At 57.4% G+C, this 25,175-nt stretch overlaps 1 protein-coding gene across 2 annotated transcripts; it reads right to left on the bottom strand.

Annotated features, from left to right (window-relative positions):
• Window positions 1-6,509: 6,509 nt before the first annotated feature.
• On the bottom strand, window positions 6,510-23,885 carry TBKBP1 (TBK1 binding protein 1). 2 transcript variants are annotated; one of them, XM_036990901.2, is made up of 10 exons: window positions 23,749-23,885; window positions 21,601-21,859; window positions 21,053-21,175; window positions 20,689-20,793; window positions 19,470-19,650; window positions 18,701-18,873; window positions 18,468-18,529; window positions 9,986-10,104; window positions 9,015-9,751; window positions 6,510-8,048 (listed from the first exon to the last, which is right to left on the bottom strand). In XM_036990901.2, exons 2-10 carry the CDS (start codon window positions 21,823-21,825, stop codon window positions 7,920-7,922), a joined length of 1,854 nt encoding a protein of 617 aa, XP_036846796.2. In that variant the 5' UTR covers window positions 21,826-21,859; window positions 23,749-23,885; the 3' UTR covers window positions 6,510-7,919. The 2 variants fall into 2 exon arrangements, with proteins under 2 accessions (XP_036846796.2, XP_036846795.2); XM_036990900.2 differs by lacking the exon at window positions 23,749-23,885 and adding an exon at window positions 22,235-23,191.
• Between the last annotated feature and the right edge of the window lie 1,290 nt (window positions 23,886-25,175).

The raw sequence follows: 25,175 nt of genomic DNA on the forward strand, positions 1-25,175 counted from the left end.
CCAAGCACAGCTCGAAGCTCTGAGTGACAGGGAATGAGAAGTGAGAGGGGCAGGAGGTGGGGTCTGGACTGGAGTCAGGGGTGAGAGAACATAGGGAAGGGGAGGCAGCCCCATGGGGAAAGAAGCTGCCCTAATGAGTCACTGATGCCCAGGTGCAGGCCTCCTGGGGGCTGCCCATTTGTGGTTAAGGTTTATCATGTGATTTCTACAAAGAATAATGGAGAGGTGGGCTGGAGCTGGCTCCCACCAGCTTGAAAGAGCAAATTCTGTGCATCTCTTCCAAGCGTCAGTGCTGTCATAATGACAGCTTAAATTGGAGAGCCAGTTGTTAGACATTTACCAGCACACCCCTGGAAAATGCGGTCAGCTTCAAAGCCAGGAGCACAGGCCTGTGTCTGCACGTGGGACTTGATGCCTGTGTTGGTATGCTCTATTCCTAGGTCCACATGGGGTCACATGTGAATGCTGGCAGTGCATGCCTGTCTTTGTGCCACCTGGGACATACCAGGTGTGGTATGTGTTCCTGGTTGTGTGAGACTCTGTGTGTATGCCATATGTGTTGAGAGATGTGCATCTCTGCAAGTGGGTGTCACTGGGAGCCTGATAAGTGAGAAAGGGTGTGTGTGTGTGCGCACGCACGCGCGTGTTGGTGCATGTATGCATAAAGGGGACAGTCCTTGTGCTGTGTGCCTATGGGCTAAGTGTGACAGGATGACTCTGGAGGAAGAGATGCACACATGCCCACTGTGAGGGACTAGGACAGCGCCTGAAACAAGTCTCTGAGCTCTGAGGACCCTCTATGCCAAGTCCTGCTCAGTCCCACCTCTCCATCCTCAGGCTTAATCACCTGCTAGTCCAGGAGGGAGTGGGTCGCTAAGGCAGACAAGGGGCTGTCTCTGATCTCCCAGGTCAGTTCTTTCTGTGTGCTGGACACACCAGAAAGGCTGGCACCAGGGGGCACTGTCCTCTTCCCTGCCCCACACCCAGTCTCTTGGTGAACTATCTCCTTCACACCATCTCCTGATCCTCCCCCTCACCTCCCATCCAGTTTGCTTTTGCTATCTGCGCGGTGGGAGAGTTCAGCTCCTGCTGAACACCCACATGACCAACGGCCCCAGGAAGGGGGAGGAACATGATCGTCAATCAGCCCCATCCACCTACTTCACCTTTGGGCCAAAAGCCTGACTGGGCGTCCCTTTACAGCAGGGGCGCCTGCTGGAACGACATGGGCTCTCTGCATTCCCCTGCCCTTCTGTGAACCCCCTCCCCAGGTCCTCTGCTCCAGGGATTTTTGGCTTCATTATCCTGCTGTTCCCTGCCAAGAAGTCCTGAAGTGCTTCTGGCTCCAGGCACGGGGAGAAGGAGCCAGACTCCCCTTGCCAGAAGAAAAGCGTGAAGACAGCACAATGCAAGAGGGTTTTAGATGAGGGACAGGCCTTCCCACCTGCGGCCTTCTAACTCGAATCCCATGACATGGTCTTGAGGACAAATGTTTTCTGACGCCTGAATCCACCCTCATCCCTCCTCCCTGAGCCTTGAGATGCCTGTGGGTCACTCTGCTCACCGGCCTCTGGCCTGCACTGCCCCAGTGCCAGCTCTAACTCCCCAGCCTTAGAGGGCGGGAGGGCTCTCCTGGGGAAAACATCCAGGAACCAGATCCGCGTTCATCTGAGAAATGTGCCCCAGTGCCTCCCCAGGAAGTTCTTCCTAAATCCAGCCTGAGGTTCCTTCTGCTGCTGGGCCTAGCACCTCGCTGGCTAGAGGCCAGGCCCTTTTCCCATCTCAGCCAACCTTACTCCTTCAGGGAAAGCTGGACTCTCAGGCAAAAGAAGAGTCAAGCTCCAGAAACGAAAACAAAAGTCTCTTCTCACCCCCAGCGCTCTCGCTCGCTCTCTCTCCAGGCCTGACCACCCCCTGCCCCCAGCCACCACAGAAACTCGCAGGGCATCGGAGCCTTCGTCCCCGTATGAGTCAGGGCCCCTCAGAGGGGCTGGGCTGGGACACAGGAACTTCCCTCCATGCTGAGCAAGGGCTCTACTTGACTCTGACCTCTGTCCAGTCTCCTTGGTCCAAAGGGGCAAGACCAGCTTCTTCTCCGGAGGGCTCCCCTCTTGGGGTGAACCAGCTGGCTCCGGAAGCACCTTTTACCCTGGCCTCTTTTAACACCAAGTTTGCTCCCTGAGTTTGATGCTAAAGGGGAATCAATGCAGAATGCCTAAGTATGGAGTTGGCAGCAAGAAGGGCTCAGGCCCACTGAGCTGCCCTCAGTGCCTGCCTCACCCTGTGCTCCAAGGGAATAATGGAAATAGAAGCTTCTCCCTAGGTCCGAGACCCCAGGGGCCCCCAAGGGGTTACCAGGAGGCCAGCTGCCCATCTCCTAGCTCATTCTTTCTCTTCTAGCACTCAAGAGAGCAAGCCTTTCCTGATGGGGAGGGAAGTTAGGGTTCCAGGGCCAGTGACAGTGGCTGGCCAGGGAGAGTGGGGGCTGCAGGTGGTCCCCTGACCCCTGCGGAAGCTGGTATACTCCCCCCCGCCTGCCCCCTGCACTGCATATATTCTCTCCCTCCAAAATAGCATCTCTGGAGGGGGAAGTGGGGGGAGTTCTCAGCTCACCGTTCGCTCCTTCCCACAGTGTGTTCACAGCTCTCTGGCTGTCTCTCGCGACCTGGTTTCCCTGCCAGGCCCTCCTGCTCTGCTTCCACCCTCACCACTTTGCTCTTCCAGGTCCCAGGACACCTCCGCCTGAGGGAGCCTCCCCCTCCTCAGCCCATCACGATTGCCATCTTCCTCCTCCAAGCTGTGGCTGCCACATCGTTCCCTGTACTCTCTGGGCCAGAAGTAAACTCAGTGCACATAAATTGAGCACCAAATGTGTGCAGATCTGTGTGGTAGTCCCTGGGGAAGGGGAGAAACATGTTCAAATGGAATAGTCCTGGGCCCATTCTCCAAGGCTCTCCCAAGGGAGAGGTCTGACACTTGGGAGCTACCTCCATGTAAACGTGGACCCCAGCAGAGCTGGGAGCCCCCTTTCACTGCCATGGCCCTACAGCCTGGGTCTCACACTGGACTCGGGTCCACCTCATGCCATTTTTGGAATCTACTCACAAGCTGCCCTGTTACTGTTTGGACGGTTGCTCATGTACAATGTTCCCTTGAGCGGCTCCCAGGTTAGCAGGGGTGGTTTGAGCCCTGCCCTGGGAATTGCCCACTCTGACGGGATAGCAGGGCACAGACTGAAGGGAGAAACGTCATTGGCAGAGACATCACAGCTGTGCGAGGGGCTCCTGGGAGAGAAGGGGAGGGTTGGTGAGGCAGGTTGGGAATAAGGAAAGGGCCGGGGCTGGGGTGTCTGGGCCAGGGAAGGTGGGAAGCCTGGATGGAGCGACTCCCCAGCCTGAGCAGGAAGGAGCAATGGCAGGGGCATTTCCCCTGCCGGGAGACAGCTGTGGGGCTGGAAGAGCACTGGCCTCCTGCCCCCAGCACCACCACCGTGGGAGTGTTGGAGGCAAGGAAAGACAGCCTCAAAGGCCCCCCCAGGGAACCACCTCCCCCTTGTTATTTCTGGCTCCATTTTCTTGGTCAAGAAGGGTGTCAGTGGTAATGCAAATTAGGAGGTGTTGGAGGTGCTGGCCAACACCCATCCTGTCCCCCCTGCCAACCCTCCTCTCCCTCCCCCCTGTGCCCACACTCACACAGCCGACTGGAACATCTGTGAGGCGCGCCTGGTGTCCTTGCCCTCAGCTGAATTGGCGTGCACGGTGGGTGAAGCTGCGGGTTCCCGGGGGCTCCACAGGGACAGGGCAACCACCAAGAGGGCCTGAAGCTGATGCCCAGGTCCTCCCCTACCCTAGTTCCCTCCTGCCCTCATCGCTGCTGGGTGGGCCCCAGGGACATCAGCATCTGCATAGACAGTCAATGCCCCAATCAGAGCCTTCTGTCCAGGCTGCTACAGGAGGGCGCAGACTGGAGCCTTCTCAACAGCCTCCTCATGACCCTCTGGAGATCTCAAAAGGCACTTGGGCATTGAGGGGGCATAGCCCTACATGCCAAGAATTTCCCTGGAGTCAACATGGAGAAATTAGGGAAGGGCAGGAATAGGCCAGGTGCCAGAGGACTGCACACACTTTGCCCACATCCTCTGGTCTCTGCCTCCCAGGCCTTGTCCCTTCCCTTCCCAGGAAGGACCTCCTTGCTCTTGACAGTTCATCCTTGTGTCTGAGTTTAATTCTTCCTGCGGTAGCCAAAGTTGCTCTGTTCTTGTTTTTACTGAGGGAGAAAGGGGATTGGGGGAGCTGTTCTGCTTCCCACTACTCTATAAAGATGTCACCAAGTGAATCCCCCCACCCCTCTGTTCCTCTTCATTAGTTCTAATCAGCAGGGTGAGGTGTTTCTCATTAACACAGCTGACTCACCCACACACCCCTCCTCTTCATTAGCAATCAGTTTCTCCTTTTCTCTCCCCTACCACACACACACACACACACACACACACACACACACACACACACACACACACACACACACACACACAGAGCTTCTGAAAGGAGCTGTTGCTCTCCTTACCTGATTGCCTGACACAAGGACCCAGGAGTGGGGCAGGGGTCTCTGCAGCCTGGGAGCTCTGGGCTGAGGAAGTCCTGGGGGAAGAGGGTTAAGGCCGCAGGGTCCCCGAAGATGAGGCAAGGAGGCCTAAGGGGCAGCAGGTGGCTGAAGGGGAGACTGAGGGCAGAGGGGCGGGAGCTGGATGGGGTGTTGGGTGTTGGTTTTGCATTGGGCCCAAGATGGACCCGTAGATGGTCGGTCTCTGTGAAGTCTCCCCGACGCCCGCCATGTCTGGCTCTGGATCTGTGCTGGTGAGAGTGAGCAGGTTCCCAGAGGGGTCTTCTCTAGCCTAGTGGGGTCTCCTCTCTACATTGCTCCTGTGAAAGTTGTCCCATGCTCGCCTTTCCAGGAGCCTAGTGATCTAGACCCCTTTGCTGCAGCCCTCTCTCAGCCCCCAGTGCCCATTTATGACCACAGAAGAAGGAGCAGCCAGTGTCCTTCAATCCGATCACAGTCCTGCTTGGGAGGAGAGGGGTGAGTGCTGGTAGGCCTCCTGCCTGCCTCCAGCTCCCTTATCCCCAGTGTCCTCTCCTTTGGGGGGCTTTAAATAAAGGCAGCTGTTCTGGAGGAACTGAGCTGGGGACACATTAGCTTTTGCCCCTTCTCCACCTCCCTCCCGGCCCCCAGCAACTTTCTGCCCTGCACCCCAGCCCTTTCCCAGGTCCCCAGAAATCAAGGAGACAAGCTGCCAGAATCTACAGAATCTACACCCTATATATCTCTCTGCTCCCTTCACACTGGTGACAGGGTGATGTCCAGACTGCAGGATATGGGTTCCCTCCCACCTTCAGACATGCTCAGGGATCAAAAGTTGTTGCCCAGGCCATGTGCTGGCCATCCTCTGCCCTTCAATGACGAGGACTTCTCTTTGCCTGTGTCCTAGTACCATCCCTAATTCACTTATACCCTTTCAGTAAATGCTCCCAGAAATCCAAAGAGGACCCAGAACCAGAAACCTGGGTGCTGCCTTCCTCCACGGGGGTTGGTTGAAGCTGGGGAGCACCAGGCGCCGTGTACCTTCTTTTCTATGGCTAATGAAGCCACGTCCCGTAGGGATGGCTGTAGGCTGTTCTCACCTTTCCTGGTACTCAGGACTTGGCTGCAGATGGAATAAAGGCTGGTGAACTTTTACTAGCAGTCACCTGTAGTTGTTCACTGCAAGAGCAGCAGGGGGAGGCTGGCAAGTCTTCCCAAGGGTGTCTGGACCTTGGCACTGAATGGGGAGAGATGTTTACCCTGGGTCTGGAGCTGAACCTCAGGCCTACAATGAGCACCTTCCTCTGCCTTTTGTTTCTAGGTCATGTGGCAATGAAATGCACCCAGAATTAGATAGCTCAGGCCCCTTTTGCAGACAGAGGGCACAGCCCTGGCTGGGGCAGAAGTCATGGGTTCGTGACCTGGCTCTGACCTCCCAGGCTGTGGGACTTTCAAAGAAGCTGCTGAGGCTGAAGCCTAGCCCCTCCCCTACTCTCAGACACATGAGGGCATGGAACATGGATGTTCTTCCTCTTTGAGGTCCTAGCCTGGTTTCTGGCATGCAGAAATCATTTGATGAAGAAATAGCTGCTCCTGATAAATGAATCCCTAAGTCTTCAGAACCTCTACCTTCCTGACTTGCTAGGAGGGAAAAATTCAAGAGTCCCTGACACCTGCTCAGGACTGGAGTGGCTGACTTATCACAAAGACACCCCCTATTGGTCCATATCTGTTTCAAATAAACTCCATCAAGTCATCTGAGCCACTAGCATACCCATGCCTCCAGGATCACCTTGGAACATGGATGCCCTATGCATCCCCTACTCGCCCCATGCCCACCCTCCCATGGTTGTGGTTCCTGAGATGGTTTGCAAGACCTCATGCTACCAAGGGTTCTCACCCCAACCCAGCCATGGACGGCACAGACCGAGTGCAGATGGAACAGGTAAGTTTTATTTGGACGTTCAACTTGTGCAGAGAGCTCAGGAGTCCCCCCCCCTCTCCAGGCCCCCTTCTTCATTTCCCCTTCCTGAGGGAACACTCAAGGTACAATGCCATGTCTCTCTGGAGTCCTCGACCCTTCCCCGCCCAGCACACCCCTTCACTCCCCTGCACTGGGGAGGAGGGGAGGGGTGTGAGGAGGTGGGGGGCCTGGAAGAGTTGGATCAGAATGGTACATGCACTGACAGTAGTGTCCACTGCCCCTCCTCAGGGCAGAGACCCAGGAGAGGCTTGAAGCAGAGGGGGTTGGATTCCTCGTGGGGCAGCAGGCTCTTGCCGTAGGAAGCTCCCCACCTCAGCCCTATGGACCCCCTGGCCTCCTGCTTACCCATCCTTCTGAGGGTATGACTCTGAGGTAGATTTCACAGAGGGAATGGGGGTCGCTGGGGTGTGGGGGTGGTTAGCTCCTTTGAAGTTGATCTCCACAGCACCCTAGGCCCATCCTCAGGCTCTGGCCCAGGAGGCAGGGCTCATGACACCCACCCAGCTAACAGAGGCTAAGTCACACATGGGCTCCAGGGCACCCGTGGTGTAAGGGGCTTGAGTGGGTTAAGGGTGGAGGTGAGCAATTGTCTTAACAATCTGTGCCTTGGTGCTAGGGGCTCCAGGGACAGGGCATGGGCCTGGAAGACTGGCACACATGGTCCCCTGGTCTGAAGGTCATGGCACAGGGCCCCCCAGCCTTCATGGCAGCCTCTTTAGGCTGGATCCTCCCAGCTCTCCAGGGTCCTCCCTGTCCTCTCCCACCTTCCCATTCCCCAAGCTGGGCACAGGGGGGAAAAGGGCTGGTCTGCAAGGAATGGCAAGAAACAAGACATCTCCTTCCCTCAGTGGGGGTCCATGCCATGAGCTCTGAGCCAGCCAGGGGGTGGAAGAACTGGCATCAGTGTGCTAGGCAGGCTCTGGGACCCCTCAGGGAGGCACTCCCGGGACAGAGCACAGCCCGAGAAAGAGGGACATCTGGGGAGGGGCTGGGGGAACTCCTGGAGTCCTTTGATACCTTCCCCCTCCCCCAGGCTTAAGCACTAGACACCTTCTTGGATCCAACCCTGTATGAGAACAGAAAGGCAGAGGGAGAGGCTGAGGGGTATGCCTCTCCCAATCTCAGCCCAGATCCCCACTCCCCAGCGGAAACCTCAGCTGACCTCCCAGAAAGAGCCAGGGCTGAGTGGTGCCTGGACCAGGGAAGACGGCACACACGTTGACTTGGTAGCTAGTGGAGGTATCTGGGGATCGCAAGGGGCAGGGGCCCCCCACGAGATTCATGCAGCATTCAAAGTGAGTGTATGGGGGGTGATGGGAAAGGGCAGAGAAACAGCCAGTGGGGTGGGCGAGGCACCCTAGATCTTGCTGTTCTCCAGATGGGAGTCGATGTGTTTGATGAGGGCATCATCTGGGTACCCAACAGGGAAACCCAGCTGGCAGAGGGGGCAGCTGCGGATGTCAGAGCCCACTGTCTCCATCAGCAACTGCAGAGAGAGAGGGGAGTCACTTATGGTCTCCAGTCCTCCCTCATGGTCCCCACATCCCAGCCTGCCCTTTCTCAGGACACAGGGCTAGAAGGGCTACAACATGCAAAAGGGGTCTAGATACCCTTTCTCCAGTGCCAACCCTCTTCTCTCCTTCCCTGCCCACCTTCTACCAGTTCAGTGTCCACTCCCTGACCCAGGCATAGGGTTCTGGGAGGTGTGTGTGAGGAGGTATGTATGCTCAGCCTGCCAGGGATCTGTGGTAACGAGGGAAACCAAGACCCAGACATGCCCCAGAGTGACTGAGACACAGCTCCCAGATAACTTAAAGCAATGGATAATCCCAATGTGTGACCCAAAAATAATTTTTTGTCTGGCTTTGGAATATATTTTGGTCCTTCTAGGTGGTAAAGGTTGGCTTTGACATTCAGAAAACGCATTATTTCAGTGAAATGACAGAGCCCTGAAGTATGGTTGTCTTCCAGGACAGACAGAAAAGAGTAGGGACTCTGAGGCCTAATGGAGGGAACTGGATGAGGCCTGTGGCTGTGGTGGCAGCATGGCCTCTGGCACCACTGCCAGCTGATGCTCACTACCCAGCCAGTCAGCCAGGCGCCATGCACAGTGCTGTAGGTTCAGTGTCCCCCTCTTAAGAACCCTCTAATGGAATGAGACAATATAATTACTGCCCTCATTTTGCAAATGAGTCAACTGAGGATCAGAAAGGATAAGTAACTTGTCTGAGATCCCACAGCTACTAAGTAATAGAATTCGGAATCAAAGGACTGTCAATCGGTAGACCCTTAATGGCTAAGGGTGCAGGACCCGATTCACAAAGCCACAGCAGAGGAGTTAAGGGCCTACGCTGCCCCGGGGAATCAAGGACCCGAGCCCCGCCTCTCAGGGGTGCAGCGGAGGGCGGGGCTCTCGGTCGGTCTCCGCGCCGGGCGCCCCGCACCCACTCACGTTGATGGACGGCCAGGACTGCGCGTGCTCGGCGTGGGCGTAGGCCGTGGCGGCCGGCGACTCCGGGTTGGGAAAGCCTGCACAGAACGAAGCGCAGCGGATAGTGCCCGCCTCCGGGCTGGGCGGGCTGGCGGGCACAGCCCACTCCTCTTCCTCCGACGGCTGCTTCTCAAAGCGCAGTCGGATGCCCTCGAAGGCGCGCCGCGGGCTGAGCGGCCGGCCGGGGCCGTAGAGCTCGCCCCCGTAGGCCCGCGGCTTGGGCAGCGTGGCCGCCTCGGCCTGCAGCCAGGGCGGGGAGGCGCCCGCGTAGCCCGCGCCCTCGGCCATCTCCGAGTAGCTGCGCCGGCCCTGGAAGCCGGCCTTCACGTGGTGGCTGGGCGGTTTGGCGTAGGCGCGTTCGGCCAGCGTCCTCTCCCCCGGCGGCGGCGGCGGCGGCGGCGGCGGGGGCCGGGGCTGCGGAGCCGGGCAGGTGGGGGGCCCTGGTGAGCGGCGCTGCGGGCTGGGGGACTGGCAAGACGGCGGCACCGGCGAGCGGCGCTGCGGGACGGGCGACGGGCAGGAGGGCGAGGCCGGCGAGCGGCGCTGCTGGGGCGAGGGGCACGGGGGTCCGGGAGAGCGGCGCTGTGGGGCGGGTGACTGGCAGGGGGGGCATGGGGGCGCAGTTCGGGCAGGCGGGGATGGTGAGGGGCACTGGGGGGCTGGGGAGTGGCGCTGCGACAGCGGCGAATGCCTCTGGCCTGGAAGAGAAGCAGGACGGGTGGAGGGCAGTGGTGGGGAGAGAAGACCTCAGAACTGGGGGCCAGGGGCTTGCTGACGACCAATGCCCACCCACTCTCCTCCCAGCGCGAATGTAAAAGACCCAAGCATCGGGAAAGAACGTCGAGAGTGGCCCCAGGACTCAGGAGGGTAGCCATTGCTGCCTTCTCGCTCGGGGTCCAACACCGGGCCCCCCCTTCGCTGTCCCATCTCACCGCCACTCCGGGCCTGCTCCTGCAGCAGAGTCCTCAAGATCCTCCCCTGCAGGGAACTCAACTCGCGAAGTCGGCCCAGCTCCTCTGTCAGCTCCGTGTAAGCCAGTGCCAAATTCACCCTGAAGGACATCCCAATCCCATCAGGACTTGACCCCAGCCTCCCCTGACCCTGATGTCAGGGGGCAGGGAGTGGGGAAGAGAAGGGTGTGGGCTTACTGTCATCACTGTGGAAGCCACAGTTGTGGCTTTGCCCCAGCATTTTACCCTTCCCTCTCCTCCAAGGCCCTCCTACCCCAACTGCAGAAATTCTCTTGGGTTTTAAGGTCCACCTCTTCCAGGGAGCCTCCCTCTCCTTCCTGTGAACCTTACCTGGGGCTAGGGCAGTGGTTCCCAGACTATGGGCTGGGAATGGGGGAGCTCACTGATTCCAAAGGGTCCCTTAATCCATGTGTTCCCCGAGCACTGTCTGTGGTCTGAACACAGCATCTAATACAGGGATGTGTGAATCTAATCTGTACAGAAGCTGTGGTGATGAATAAAACACAGATTCATCAAAAAGCTGCACTGAATTTACAGTAGCTTTAGTCACTGTGACTTTTCTCAAAGAGCGCATGCTAAAAGTGTAAGTGCAATCTGTCTGTTGGGAGCAGGGGGCCCATGAAGAGTCCTCACCTTGAAAGACTGGGGAACAGAGTTGCACAGCCTATGGAAAGCCCCACTCCTTAAGTGAAGATGTGGCCTCCTGTCTCCACAGAGCGGTCAGCTGATAAACTTGAACCTAGTTGCAGGTCCAGTGCTCTTGCTTCTACCTCAAAGCTGCTTCTGAGCTCCTTTCAGCCTCCCAGGATCTGCAGGGAGCCCTCTACACATCAGGATCTTTTGGAGCAGCTGCTGTGCACCGCACACCTCTAGGGGGCGCCATTCACAATAAGTGCTTATCAAAGTTTGCCTTGTTCGGAAACTTCACAACTCCCTCAAAGGTGGGACTATGTTCTCAGCACCTTGTCCAGGGCCTAATACCCAGTAGATGTTCAGCAAGTAAATGATGAATTGAATCTCACTGTCCATTTTTCTCTTCTTCCCTTTCTTCCTCCCTATTCCTGTCAGGCCCTCTGGGTACCCTCCCTTATGGAGCTGGAACAGGACTGTGAGCTTAGCAATGACTTCACCCACTTTCTTTTCTCTTCCATTCTCTTTGGGTCACTTCGAACTAGAACCCCTGAAGGTTATCACTCTCATGTTCTCTCCCTTGTCTCCCACCCTTGCCTGCCCACCTCCAGCCTTTCTCGACCTCACATGAGGCTCTGCTGTGGCCTTGGGTCACTGCCTCCATCTCCCAGGACAAAGCCTGGGAGGCAGGGGTTTGGTTTCCTCAGATCTGACCCCCTCACCAAGTCCAGAGGGGATTCTGGAACTTTGTGGAAGTTGGAGCTGGAGTTAAGTGGCATGTGCAGACTTCGCCACTCCAGCATGGAGATTCTTTCCTTGGATCTCCCAGAAAAGGCCCTCTTGTCCTAGGAGCTATAAGGCCCTGGGAAAGGGGGGTGGGGCAGTTCTCCAGACCTTGAGGCCCTGTCCTCATCCCATGGTAATGGATGTGTGAGAGAGGATGTATGGGGATGGGAGGGAGTGAAGGTAGGTGTGAGGCTGGTATGAAAATTGTGAGGACCAAAGCTAGAGAGAGAGAGAGAGAGAGTGTGCGTGTGTCTGAGCATCTAACCCCAGAGGAGAGGAGGGGAAGTCGTGAGGTTAGGGCTTCAGAGGGCAGGAAAAGCTGAGGTGCAAAGGGTAGACAATGACTGAGCTCCCTTGCTCTCGGCTCACTGACTGGCTCTCTCTTACTAATCCTGGCACAGAGCTGGGTGGTGGCAAAGGCAAAAGCCCCTTTCACATAAAAGCGATTTTTAATTCATTCAGGCCAAAGCCCAATTCTTGTAAACAGGCTGGGATTCTGGCGGACAAGTTGACTTCCTAGCAGGCGGTGCTCGCTACCCATCTGATGGTGATTGGGGATGGACAGGAGCAGGGACGAAGGCGTGTAGGTAGCCCTGGCTGAGGTGCTGCGGCCCTGTCCCACCCCATCACAGCTGTTAGGTGCACTGCACGTGTTCTGTGGTCCCCCACCCTCCTCTCATAGGTCTGTGGGAACAAATGGCATCTCCCCATCGACACTGGGAGGTCCAGTCTTCATGTCCCACATTACATTGGGGACTCCCCAATGGAAGGCTCTCCCTTCAGACCAAGGGCAAGCTGTGGGCAGAAGCTCTGTCTCTTCCATCAGCCTGGGGGCTTTCAGAGGATCATGCTGGCCCCTCAGTGGTGGGAGCAGGAGGGGCTCTGGGCAGGGCACTGACCCAGCAGCCACAGCTTCTCTCCCCATCCTCGTTCACTGCTGCATCTCAGGTGACAGATACAGGTCGTCACCTTCACACCCTGCCTCGGAGATCTCACCTGCCACACTCAGTTCCCAGGCCCCTATCTCTCCTCTGCTTCCCTTCTTCCCCTTGTCAGGAGCTACCCCAGTTTCCACTGCCCAACTCCTGGCACCCTCCTCACAGTCAAACAGGGCAGCAGGAAATGGAAGGAAGATGCCCCCAGGCCAGAATGTCCAGTCCTTCTCTCCATTCTGACCTGGGTGCCTCGGGCAGGTGGTTACTGTCCTCCTGGGGCTGGGGCAGCCCTCACAAAGACCTCTGAGACCCGGGGCAAAGTGGTGGGACCTGACCTCCTGATGTCCCATGGCCCTTTGGGACCTCCCCCTTCATCTGGCTGTCTCTTGATGCACAGGCCTGAGGCTGCTAAATACGCTAACAACCTGAATGACTCACATTAGAAAACACTGCCAATTCAGTGGAAAAAAATCTCAACTTCACAACACAACCAAGAGTTGCACACGTGCACCTGAATACACATTCCATTTCCTGGCTTCCTGGCCCACACCTGAGTGCTATTTTCCATCATCATAACTGTTTGGGAAGGATGGGTCAGGGGAATGGCAGCAGATGGCTGCATTTGGGTGCTTCCTTTTTGCTTAAATTATGGGGGAAAGTTCTGTCTGAGTCTCTCAGGACCTGGGAGGTACCTAGGGAGAAAAGAATCATAGATAATCTGTATGGGTGCTTATCACAGACTAGGCATTGTGTTAAGAACCCCTCCTCTGTAAAGGGCTCTTTGCTCCAACCAGCTGTGGGACACATGGGCTTCTAAGTGCCGCTTCTGCCTCAGAGTTGCCCTTTCGTGTTGCCAGTATTATCATCTCCATTTTGCAAATGAGAAAATTGAGGCTTACGTAGGTTAGGGCACTTAACCAAAGTCACATATCCTAGTAGCAGTGGAGTTGCTGGGATAGGCGCTCTTGCCTTCTGGACCCCAAAGTCCAGGCTACTCACCATCGAGCTATATACTGCCTCTGAAAGGATCAGTGAAAGGGGAAAGGAGAGATGGGAAGGCAGCAGAAGGGAAAGATGAGGAGGAGGAAGAGGCTGGGTACCTCCAAAGTGGCCTGGGACCCCTGAGCATCTCCATCCTGTCCTGGGAGGGAAGAGGAAGGTGCTAGATATATGTGGAAGCAGAAGACCAGAGGTATTAAAAGGCTGGCTCAAGGTCACAGAGCCGTAGTGGCCCAGAGCTGGGATTCAAACATGCTCTTGGCACCTCTGCCTGCTGAGCTGGCGCCTTTGGAGGAGCCAGCATGCAAATGGAAGGGCGGGCAGGGCGGAGGGCTTACTCCGCTGCCACTCTCTCCAGCCTTCGTTGACTTATCCTTTCATTCATTCTTTCCACGAACAATTTAGGGATCTCAAAAATTCACCTAGAAACAATAATCTTCACTGTTATTGATAAAGCAACTGAGGTGAGTTAAGTTAGAGACGTAAATGTCCTCCCCTGTAAAGGGCTCTTTCTGCTCCAACCAGCTGTGAGACACATGGGCTTCCAAGGGCAGCATCTGCCCCAGAGGAGTTTCCTGGGTGCCCTGCGCCACCCTGGAGCCACAGTCAGGAGGCCGTGTGCTTGGAATTCAGGCCAGTGTTGGGTCATGGGATTAGAACCAAGGATGGTCTTGAGGTCAAGATTAGGGCTGGGGCTGGGGGTTGATAGCTCAGGTCAGGATTGTGAAAGGTGTTGAGGTCAGGATGAGGAAAAGGGTTAGAGTGAGGGTGGAATCACTGTCAGGGTTAGGATTCGGGTCAGGATCAGCTGGGCATGCTGCCAGAATCACTAGCTGGCCCCGAGTCAGGAGGATAAAGGAAACCCAGCATTCCCAGCCCATTCATCCTTGCCCATGCCTGCCCCAGCTGCCCCTTGCCACCTCACCCCATGGCGGAATTTAGGGACCAAACTTTCCTCCCCGCCCACAGGCACACCCAGCACCAGCCTTCCCGCCCGTCCCTCAGGGAGGGGGCCACAGGCACCCAGCCATGGAACGCGGACTTGAGGTTGCGGGCCTGTGGGGAGGAGGAAGTCGCTTTGCAACAACTCAGTGCTCCACCACTTCCTCTCAGGCGCCTTGAGCCCCTTCACTCTCCTCGACCAGCTATGACTTGTGGACCGCAGAGCCCTGCTCTACATGGCAGCCGCTGCCATGCGTCCAGCTCAGCCAGATGTTCACCGTGTCTAGAAAGCCTCCACAGATGTGGCTGAACCGAGCAGCTCTCGGCGGGGCTGGGAACCCGAGTCCTTGGGGAGGTGAGGGGGCCACACATCCCAATCTGCCCAGGACTGTTCTGGCTCACCCTGGTTGCCCCAGCATGATTATGAAAATTTTGAAATGTTAAAATATTGACATTTTCACTTTCAAAAGTGATCAGGTTTAGTCAACAAATGATCTGGCCGCTCCTCAAGCAAGGGCTTCCTACCTTAAGAAGAACCTGAACCAGAAAAACAACACAGAGCTCCCACCTCCCCGTTTGCTCAGGGCATGCGTGGCATTTGCACGTGACTTCTTACCTGACTTCTCCCATTACTTAACTTCTTTGTACCTGACTATGCTCAGCTGTGAAAGGGGACGATATCTTTACCATGTGTTTGGTGAAAATTAAGGGAGATTTTGTAGGTAAATTGCTTCACACAGTGTCTGGCATGGACAAAGAATCAGGGGAGTGCCTAGGAAACAGTAGGGAAAGGGGCAATCTAGTTCTGATCTTTTTGGAGCTTCAGCTCAATGACTTGGCTCTAAGAATGAGGGGAGGATGTGGAGTTTCCCATCTGGGGAGGGAATGTGGGTAAGAGCTGCTCTCTGCCTAGTTGGTAGGGACAAGGGCAAAATCGGGTTCAAAGCCCAACGATCCCTAAGACCACAATGAGGGGCCCCAACTTCAGAGCCCCTCCCTCCAGGGAGCCCCCAGGGCTGCAAGTGCTCAGGGGTTAATTCCTGTGAGGCTGGTGCCCTGGCTGAAGGAGATTTGACAGAAAGGAAGTAGGGAGGGTGAGAAGCGTGAAGGGGGAGGCCCTGGGCCTGCTGGTTCTGGGGCATGAGGCTAAGCTCTGGGTACACGGGGGTCTCCGACTTCCGTCCTGACCCACCCCACACTGCCCTTGACCTCTGTGCAGAGTTTCCATCCTCTCTCTCTGACTTCACACTTCTTCCCCACCACTAACCGCAGCCCACGCAGAGGCTTGTGGGCGGAGAGAGGGGTGTGGGGGGTGGGCGGAAAAGGGCCCAGGCTGCAACACTGAGCCCCCCAGGTTGGGAAAAAGAAAGGCCTATCATGTCCCCCCTCATTCCTCATGCTGAGCACCCCCCTCACAGATCCCCTGCCAGGTGAGCTCCCTCCCTCGTCTGGCCCTTATGCCCCTCACTAAATGCCCTCCTGCTGTACCTGCTCAAGGACCCCCCTCTCACAATTTCCCCTCCATCCCCAGCGTGGGCCACACCCTCAGAAAGGCAGCATCAGGACCTGTGACTGAGCTGGGCCCAGAGGGGAGGCGGCTGTGGCTTCTGCACCTCCCACTTCAGCTGGGACCCTCTCGGGGTCCTCACGTCCCCATGCATCCTTGGAGCAGGGGGTCCCCACCCCTCCCTCATCATTGCCCTTGGCCCCTGAGTGATTCCCAGAGGCTCTTCCTCTGGGGCCATGTGTCACTTGGGCACCAGCACCAGGTGCTGGGTTGACCAAAGGCCAGAAGTCTTGTCCAGAGGGCATACCTGGGCTGGGCTTCCATTTTCAGAGGATCATTGAGGACCAGAGCTTGTGGGTCAGGGGCTGGGATGGGAGGGCCTAGGAAGCCTGGGGCAGGGGCTGCCTCCCAGGGTGGGTAGAACCCATGGAGGTGGAATTAATAAAGGCCGGAGCAGGATAAGGGAGGGCATTTTAACAGCTAGAACTCCCACAATAAAACTGGCTGCCCTAGAGGTATCCAAACTGAGAAAGGTGAGCACCTTCCAGGGATACACAAGATTCTCACATAGGTGTGGCCTGAACTCAGGCCCCCACTCCAGCTTTCACATCCCACCTGGATAACCCAGCCCCTGCATGCCTATCCTGGGAAAGCCCACATATAAAATTCCCATTTGCCTGGAGGGTCAGGCAGAAGTCAAAGGATGAGAAGGGGCTGGTGGGGAAAGTGAGCTGAAAGCAGGTGACTGAGGCCTCCTCAGGTGGGTGGACAGGGGAGGGAGCACTCGGGAAGCAGCCTATTACCAAAAGGAGCTGAGTTTATAAGAAAATAAAACTACCGGGGGAGTGAGGACTTCCTCTGAGAATTAACTCTTGCTAAACTGGGGCTGTCCAGAGATGTTTGGCCTGAAAGGAAACATGAGGCTGGGCATACAGGGCCTGGCTGGCTCCCAGCAGAGGTTCAAGAGGCCCTGAGGCAGAGCCCAAACCATGGGGACCCAGCGGAGGAGCTGGGAGGTCACCTCCAGTAAGGCTGGCTCAGGCCAGTCCCGAAGCAGAGCCTGGCTCCTTTTGACCAAAGGGATGGGGTGGGGCAGGTGCCAGGGCTGGGCAGGGAAGGGGGCTGTTCTGGTCAGAAGAGCAGCGTGGATGATACGACCTCCAAAAGCACCTTCTGGGTGGGCTTCCCTTCACTCACTCAGATACAGCCTTGGCATCTGGGGACCCGCCAGCCCTTCTCTGGCTCACCCTCATCACCTTCCTCTCACATCTCTCAGCGATAACTGACTTCTAAGCCTGTGAGGGAACCCTGGGGCCAGAAAGTGAAGTTAATAAAGTAAAGCCACTCAGCATACTGGGAAGGATTTGAAACCTGGCTGTCCACACTCCAGCCCTGCCAAAAAAGTCCTCTTCTGGGTTCGACTGATTAGAGGAATCCTTGCTGCTGATCTTCTAAGAGGGGACTGGACTCTGACCCAAAAAAGGGCCCTATGGCATAACTTTTGGGGCAAGTTAGGATTCTAGAGTGTGTGTGTGTGTTTGGGACTGGCTGCATGAGCTAGAATGGGCTCTGAGCCCCAACCACAAGCTAGGGTGGACCCTCTCCACAGAGGCCCCCAACACACCCCAGCAGCTTAGTGGAGGGGGTCCCACCCACCAGTCCCACAAACTGTGTTCTCACCCCCCAGCTATCACAGCTCCACCCAGGCCCTCACCCTAGGGTGTGGAGGGACTGAGGGGTATCCCCAGCTGGCCAGAATCTGGAGGAAGGTAAGGAGGAAGCCTGCCAGGAGGTGGACCCCTGGGGTCGTATGGCTGGGTATGATGCGATGCAGGGTTGTTCCTGCCCCTCTCTGGGCCTCCATCCTCCCGTCTATTGAAGGTAGGGAGTCTGTGCCACACACCTCATCTCAGGGGAGAGGGCTTAGGCGGAAGGAGGTTTGTGCTCTATTTCTCAGAAAGTGGGAGAGGATGAGCTTGGTGCGGATGTGAAAGGCCCAGGCTCACTGCTGCCAGGCTGCTGCTCTCCCTTCTTTTGTTACCCAGTGCTGCCCCAGGGGCCCCCACCATTAGGCTCTCCACTCACAAGGCTCCCTTCCTACTTCCTGCTGCCCTTCTTTCCTGGCAGGATTCCAAAGGGACACCCCAGCAGAGGGTGTTCTGATTCCCCACCCACTGCTGTGCAAACTTAAGGAAGCATCCCCTCATCTAAGCCTCCCCTTCCTCCTTCCTGAGATAGGAGATGAGGCTCCACAAATCCTTCCCCCTTGTCATGGAAGGGAGGGTTAACCCAACCAGCTGGGTCTTGTTTCTGGAACAGAAAATGGGGTCCCAGAGAGGCCCAAAAAACTCACCAGGGGACACAGAACATAGCAGCAAAACCTTGAGGAAATCTCAACCCCTGACACTTCAAGAAGACACAGGCTTGAGCATCCAAGGAACACAAAGGGGACACCCCAGAACCTGAGCACCCCCAGAACCTCACCTCCTTCCTGTGAAGGATGCAGAGCCACACGAGCAACCCAAATCCCACAGCCCTGAAGGCTCGAGGAGAGGTCCCCCAGACAATGTGGAGGGGGAGAAGTGACCTGGGACATGCCAACCCCACGGTGGAGATTAGGAGGGAGATTACAGATGTGACTTACTGATCATCCCCAATTCGTTTCACCCATGCCATGTCCCGCTCGGACTGGTTGGAGGCCAGATCCTAAGAGGAAAGGTTGAGAGGTCAGACTTCAACCCTGCCTCGCCTGGATCCCCCTTCTCTACCATTCCGAGGGTTGATCTGTACCAGCAAGGAAGTCCTGGACCTCTAAGGGTTGTTTCCTGTAGCCTCACAGAGCAGGGGCCTGGGGCCCAGAGCCCCCATGCTGTTTACCTGGGCCCGGGTCTCCTGCAGCTGCTTCAGCTCCCCCTGCAGCCTCTCACACTCAGCCTGGAGCTGCTCCTCCCGAAGCTGAGCCCCCCGGGCCTCTCCCTGGGCAGCCTCTAGAGCTTCTTCCAGCTGTCGCCGCTCCAGCTCACTCATGCTTGGTGTGGGGCCTGGCCAGCCTGCAGGTGGGGGAGAGGGCAGTGTCAGGAGGGGTCCAACTGCTGGTCACCCTCCAACGATGCCCAGATAAGCACAAAGTAAAGCAGATGATGAAAGCAGCATGAGGGAACCAAGACAGCCAGAGGACTAATACCCCAGGATAAGAGCTACTTCTGCTGAGGTCAGTGAGGAAGGCATGCTGAGCTGCTCTTTCTAATCTTCCTGGAGGCCAGGGCTGAAATAAGATGGCCTCTTGAAGGGCTTCCCTGGCCAGTCTCAAGTCTCTGAGCATCCTCAGGGGCCTCTTCTAATCACAACCTAGGAGAGGCAGGAGGACCCTGGGTGGGGGCGCCCTCTGCTGATACACACAGGAATTGCATGGGGGTAAATGAAATAAGTGGGTAAGGGGGGTGTCAGTGGGAGAAAGTGGGGTAAGAAGGGATGAGGCGAGGAAACAGGTGACAAGGAGGGATTGGGTGACTATGGGAGAAATTTAAGACATTATAATGGGGAGTTGACTGTCAATCCAAGTAGCTGGAGGTGTCCAGTGGTGCCGAAATGGGGGTTAGGCTTGAGAACTTTAGGGTAGGGAAGCCAGGGATCACTGAGATCTCACCATGACTCAAGCCAGATCCTCCTCTCAGTGCCAAGTAGTGCAGGTCCAGGTCAGCGCAGGGCGGGGCAGGGGCAGGCGGGGGGCTCAGGCTGGGGAAGGCTCCCTCCCGGAGGCCTTGCTGCTGCCGCAGCTGCTGTTCCAAACCACAGATCTGCCGCAGGTGGGTCTCCACCAGGGCCCGCTGCAGAGGGAGACAATGGGGTGAGGATCTGCACAGGACCAGTGCACCCCAAACCCAGGGCTCTCCCTATGTCTGGGTAGCCATCACGCCCCTGCCCCAACCTAAGCAGAGGCCCCAGGTCATGCGTCCCAGCTGCACTCTTAAATGGCCGTGAGTGTGAAGTCTCCTCTCCCAGCAGCTGCGATGTGGATGTTTCTGGCTATTGCCCCATGCAAGGTCGAAGTTAATGCCTCTTCTTTGTCATCAGCACACAGGAACACTTTAGGAACACTCAGCCCACTGTCCAGACATAGCCACCCTCTCGGGAGCAGAGTAATTTCTATTTATATATGACTTAACCACTCTGGGCTTCATCCACCTCTTCTATAACGTGGGGATAACCACACCACCTGTTAGGTTTGTGATGAGGATTCAAATGGGTAAACACACCTAAAGAGATGTGAATAGCGCCTGGCACATGGTGAGTGCCATTTAACTGTTTATGGTTATTAAGGCAGAGCATTTTTACACGAATGCCCATGACAGCTCAGTGAGGTTGTTACTTGCCCCACTTTTCAGAGAAGGGATGGAGGCTAAGTTACTTGACCCAGGTCACAGGTAGGAATTGGCAGAGACCAGGTTTCCTCATTCTGACGCCTGCCCACCTGCTCACACTCATGGCCATACCCCTACTCAGAATCACACACATGCCAAGACCCATCCCAGCAGCCACAGACACTTCTGGTCTCGGCTCTCACCTACACAGCCTTCCAGGCACAGTGCTGTAGGCATAGGGTCGACCCAGCATGAGACTCAAACATACAGAGAGACACAGTGTCCTACAGGGTCACTCATGCAGTCATCATCTGTCACTGCATGGCCAGATGTACCCAGGGTTACTCACAGTTTGTATGACACACAGAGCCCTGCTCATAAAGCCAAACAGACACTCACAGACACACACTAGCAGGATTCACGCCAGAAGCACATGCACACAGGGCTGCACACAATCACACAACCAGGGTCACCATCAAGCACCCCCAGCTCCCAGGGCCTCACCATCTCCCCCAGCTCTGTCTCCAGGTCGCTCTTCTCCACACAGAGTTTCTCGTAAGCTTGGATCATCTCCCCGAGCTGTTCTTCCTGCTCTTTATTCTTCTGCAGCTGGAAGGAGCCCAGAGCAAGGTGGTGCATGCCACAGTCAGGCCCATATTTGTCTTGGGCACTGAGTGGCTCTCTGTGCCTCCCATCCCCACAACCAGCACCCAGTGGAGGGGTGGGAGGAGCTGCAGCTGATTCTAGGGAGGACTGTGGCCATCTCTGATTGTGGGGCAGAAGGCCAGAGGCTGGGGGTGGGGGAGGTATCAGAAACAGATTGGAGCAAGGAGCTCAGGAGGCTGGGAGGCCTGGGCTGGGGGCTCACCTCATGCTGAAACTGGTTGAGCTGCTGCTGCAGGCTGACTTTCTCCATCTCCAGCAGGGAGCCATCCTTGATTTCATACAAAGAGAAGCCGTGCTCCTCTCCAAAGTCGTTGATCAGCGGGTACTGTGGGTCGGGCAGGCCCTCAGGAGAGCTGGTGCCTGGCTCTCTGCCCGGGCTTCAGCCTCACTATGCTCCCACCTCACAGTCTGCCTCTGTGTCTACACCTCTCCCTCCCGGCTTTAGTGGGATCTGTTTGTCCCAATTCCCATGGGCCTATAGGCATCTGCCACCAAGCAGATCTTTTTGAGACCCCAGGTTCTGCCACCTTGGCCCTCTGGAGCCCTTCCTGATTGGCAGCTGGGCTCTCCAGAGTTCCCACCCAGAGCAGTCACATCCCTCATACAGGACCCTCAAGTTCCCACGAATGTGTACCCTGATCTCTCTTTTGGACCCCTGGAATCTCTGCTGGATCCCCATTTTCTGCCACCCAGCACCTGCCTCCTACTCCCCCCCCCCACAGCCAGCCTCTGTTATCTCTGGGTTCTGACCTTGATCTCGTAGACTTTGAGGCGGCGGCGGAGCGTGGCATTCTCCCTCTCCAGGCCTCCCAGCCGCTCCTTGATGTCCCCGTAGGCCGTGATGAGGGCAAAGTGGGAGGCTGAGCACATGTCACCCCCCAGTGAGGGGTCTCCTGGGGCGTCCAGCCACACCTCACTGGGCCCCAGGGCCTCCTGGGTCAAGATGCTGATGTCATCTTCAAACATGGATTCCATGGCAAGGTCCCAGGCCTCGGGCCCACTGCGCCTCCTGGGAGAGCAGGAGCAGGCATGGAGAGGGCAGTCTGGAGCTTCTCCCAAGTAGTCCTCCACCAGGCCTGGGGAACCCTGTGTCCAGCTGAGATGCAGCTTGGAAGTTCACTGCCCCCGTCTCCCACTGTACCCTCCCAGACTTCCAAGCCCCATCTTCTCTGCTGCCTTTGGGATTAGGGACAGGACTTGGGGGGATGGGGCGACACATAGGGTGACAAGTAAGCCAGGCCAGCAGCAGAGAAGGGCTCCTTCCGGAACCCAGGGTGATCTGTGGACAGGAGAGGGCTGCCTTTCCAGCGAATGGGTCCGCAAGGACTTTCCTTGACTCATTCCTCAGACCCTTCTCCACCCCACACCCCACTCTCCCAAATACCTCTCCGCCACACTCCTCATTCCAGGCCTCTGGCACCCCTGGCTCCTCCCTAAGGCCCAGTGCTTCTGAGAGGGTCAGCCCTGGCGGCGGGCCGCTGTCAGCTCTGCCTCTGCTGGGCCCCCGCCCGACCTCCTAGTTTCCTCCAGCAGGATCCCAGAGCTCAGGAAGAGGAAGTGCCTCCCCCTCTCACACCGCGGCTGTGGCAACCCTCCAGGCCCTCCTGGCCCCTGACCTGGGACCCACAGGAAGTCCTCAACTGAGTGTCAGGGGGAACACACAGCGGAGAAGGGGGCTCTGGAAGAGGGCTGCCAAGGAATTCCGAAGCCAGTGGAGCCTGCACGCAGGGAAATGGGGAGCCCTGGGAGGGGGCAGGAATGACTCAGGGCTCCCGAAAGAGTAGGCGAGGGGTGCGTGTGTACTTCTTCTGGCCCTGTTTATGAATGTGTGTCTGTAGCTGGCATATGTGGGGGGAGCGTGTGTGTCTGTGAATGAGTGTAGGTGTGTCATAGTCAATGAGTGGCTTTGTGGGGCTGCGGCTGGGGGTCGGGGATCGCAGCTGGGAAGTGGCCGGAGGCCGTGTGTTGTTTGTGTGTGCGCGTGTGTGCACGCGTGCGTGAGCGTGTGTGAAGGGTGGGCACGTTCGGGCCGTGTGTCACGTGAGGCACTATGGGAATGTCCAAGGTGTGTGCGCGCGCGCCAGAGCCTGTGTGCGTGTAGGAGAGGGGGCACGGCGTGAGGTGTGAGTCGAGACAGTGGGGTCCGCGACCTCCCAAAGCCGGGCGGCAGGAGCCTGGGGTGAAGAGGGCCCAGGCCCCAACACCGCGTCCGCGCCCCACTAAGTGCCCGGGAAACGCGTGTGACCGGGTCTGAGTAAGGAGTGTGTGCGCGTGTTTGTAGGGCTGGCCCCACCTTTAACCCTCTCCTCCCCGGGCCCCTGTCCTCCCCTCCCCCGACTCCGCTCGCCCGCGCTCACCACACACCCCCAGACCCCCTGCCCGCCCCCTCCCGCCCAACCCCATTATTGGGGGCTCTGTCCCGTGGGCCGCCCCGACAAATATTTCCTTCCTCTGCATTCTCCGCTCCGCGCAGCGGCCCCGGGTGAGAGTGACGGAAGGCGGATGGGGAGGGGGTGCCTTCTCGGTCCCGGGCCCCTTCTACGGCCCCTTTAAGAGCAGCCCTTTAAACCCCTTCAGCTCGGCCGATGGAAACTGTTGCCCCTCCCCTCTCGGGGGCTGAGACCACGCAGTCCCCTTCCCCACCGCTGGCCGAGCCCCGGGCCCCGGCCCGCCGTGCCCGGGCCGGGCAAGGGGCTCCGGAGGCGGTGCGGCCTGAGGAGCGGTGGAGAAGGGAGAGAGGGGGAATGCGGGTGGCCAAGGCCGGACCCTTCCCCTCCCGGCCATCCTGTGCCAACTGCTGGCCAACCTCCCGCCCCCTCCTCCAGCCCACCCCGACCCCCCGAGTCCGGCTCCGCGCGCCTCTCCCCTCCCCCCGCCCCAGCCCAGCCGGGGACTCACAGCTGCTGCCGGTTCCTGCTTGTAATCGCAGCTTACCCCCTCCGCCTGCTCCCTCCCCAGACGGGCACCGGTGCCCCCACCCCCCTGGCACCGCGCTCTGCTCTCGCCCTGTCGCCGCCGCCGGGTCTCTCCCCACCCCCACCTCTCCCCCCCGCCCCCCTCCCTCCCTCCCTCCCGCTCCTCCTCCGCCGCCGCCGCCGCCTCCTCCTCCTCCCCTGCTGCTCCGGCTCTCTCCAGCTGGGAAGACGCCCCGGACCCCGCCGCTGCCACCACCACGTGGCGAGGGGCGCCCGGCCCCCGCGGTGCGGTGCGGCCCGACCTGGCAGCGCGCCCGGCGCCCACCGGCTCCCCGCAGCGTCCCGGCCGGCGCTCCGCGCCCCCTCCCCGGCGCCTCCTAACGCTTTTGTGGGGTGGAGTGCTGTGTGTTGGGGGCGTCTGCGGACAGTGCAAGGCTCAGGTGGCGCTCTGGGTTTTGCTTTGAGCGGTATATTTTGGGGGAAAATGAGGCTATTTATTTGGATTTTTTTGGTCTTTGCTCTTTTGAGAAGGAAAATATTAGACCTACTAATTAATTCATTGCTCTTGGGGGAGGGGGCATTGCTCTGATAAATACACTGACCATAATAGGGTCTAGTCGGGGAGATCAGGGTTAGATCAGTAACTTCTTTGGAAGTGAGAGTGAACTGAAGTCAGAGATTCATTTAGGAAAAGGGGGCACCTTTCCTACCTGACAGAATCCCTTCCCCCACCACTCACCCACAAGCCAGCGAAATGAAGAAACACCAGATTTCACCTTTCCACAAAGATTTTTGGGTACCTGCCCAACTGCTGGACAGCAGACCCAGGGTTCTTTTTGCCATTTTCTTACTGTGTGACCTTGGGCATGTTAGTTAACCTCCTGGATTAAAGTTGGAGGTAATTTCCAATCCAGGCAACTGTGGGGGAAGAATGGGAATCAGAAATAAAGGTGCCCTGTGAATCCTCAAGAGGTGTTACTGAGTCGTTTTGATTACTCGCTGATGAATTAAGAAATGTGAGCAGAGGCATGGCCTGGTAGTGTTGGCTGCAGGCAGGGACTGATCGGGAAAACCCTGGAGGACTGGCTAACCCCTGACAAGCTGACCCTGGAAGCCGGGTATAGGCTTAGGAAGGGGCTTTTGTAGGCTCAGCACTGAGTTGTGAAACCTCCCACCTGGAGGGAGAGTTCAGGCTGCTGGGAACCAGAGCCTACTTTTCTGGGTCCTGGAGCAAGGGGATGAATCTGGAATGTGGAGAAGCAGGAGCAGCAGCTGCCATCTTGCCCCTCTGTAGGGAGATTGATTTAGGGGTGAGCAGCTCCCAGGACAGCCAACGGAGGCTGTGGGCTCTTTCTCTTCAAAGGATATTTCTCTGATTTCCTTCCTCGTCTCCCTGCTAGGGTCCTTTTA

This window comes from Manis javanica, chromosome 4, assembly GCF_040802235.1.
Source record: "Manis javanica isolate MJ-LG chromosome 4, MJ_LKY, whole genome shotgun sequence".
Classification (NCBI taxonomy): Eukaryota; Metazoa; Chordata; class Mammalia; order Pholidota; family Manidae; genus Manis; species Manis javanica.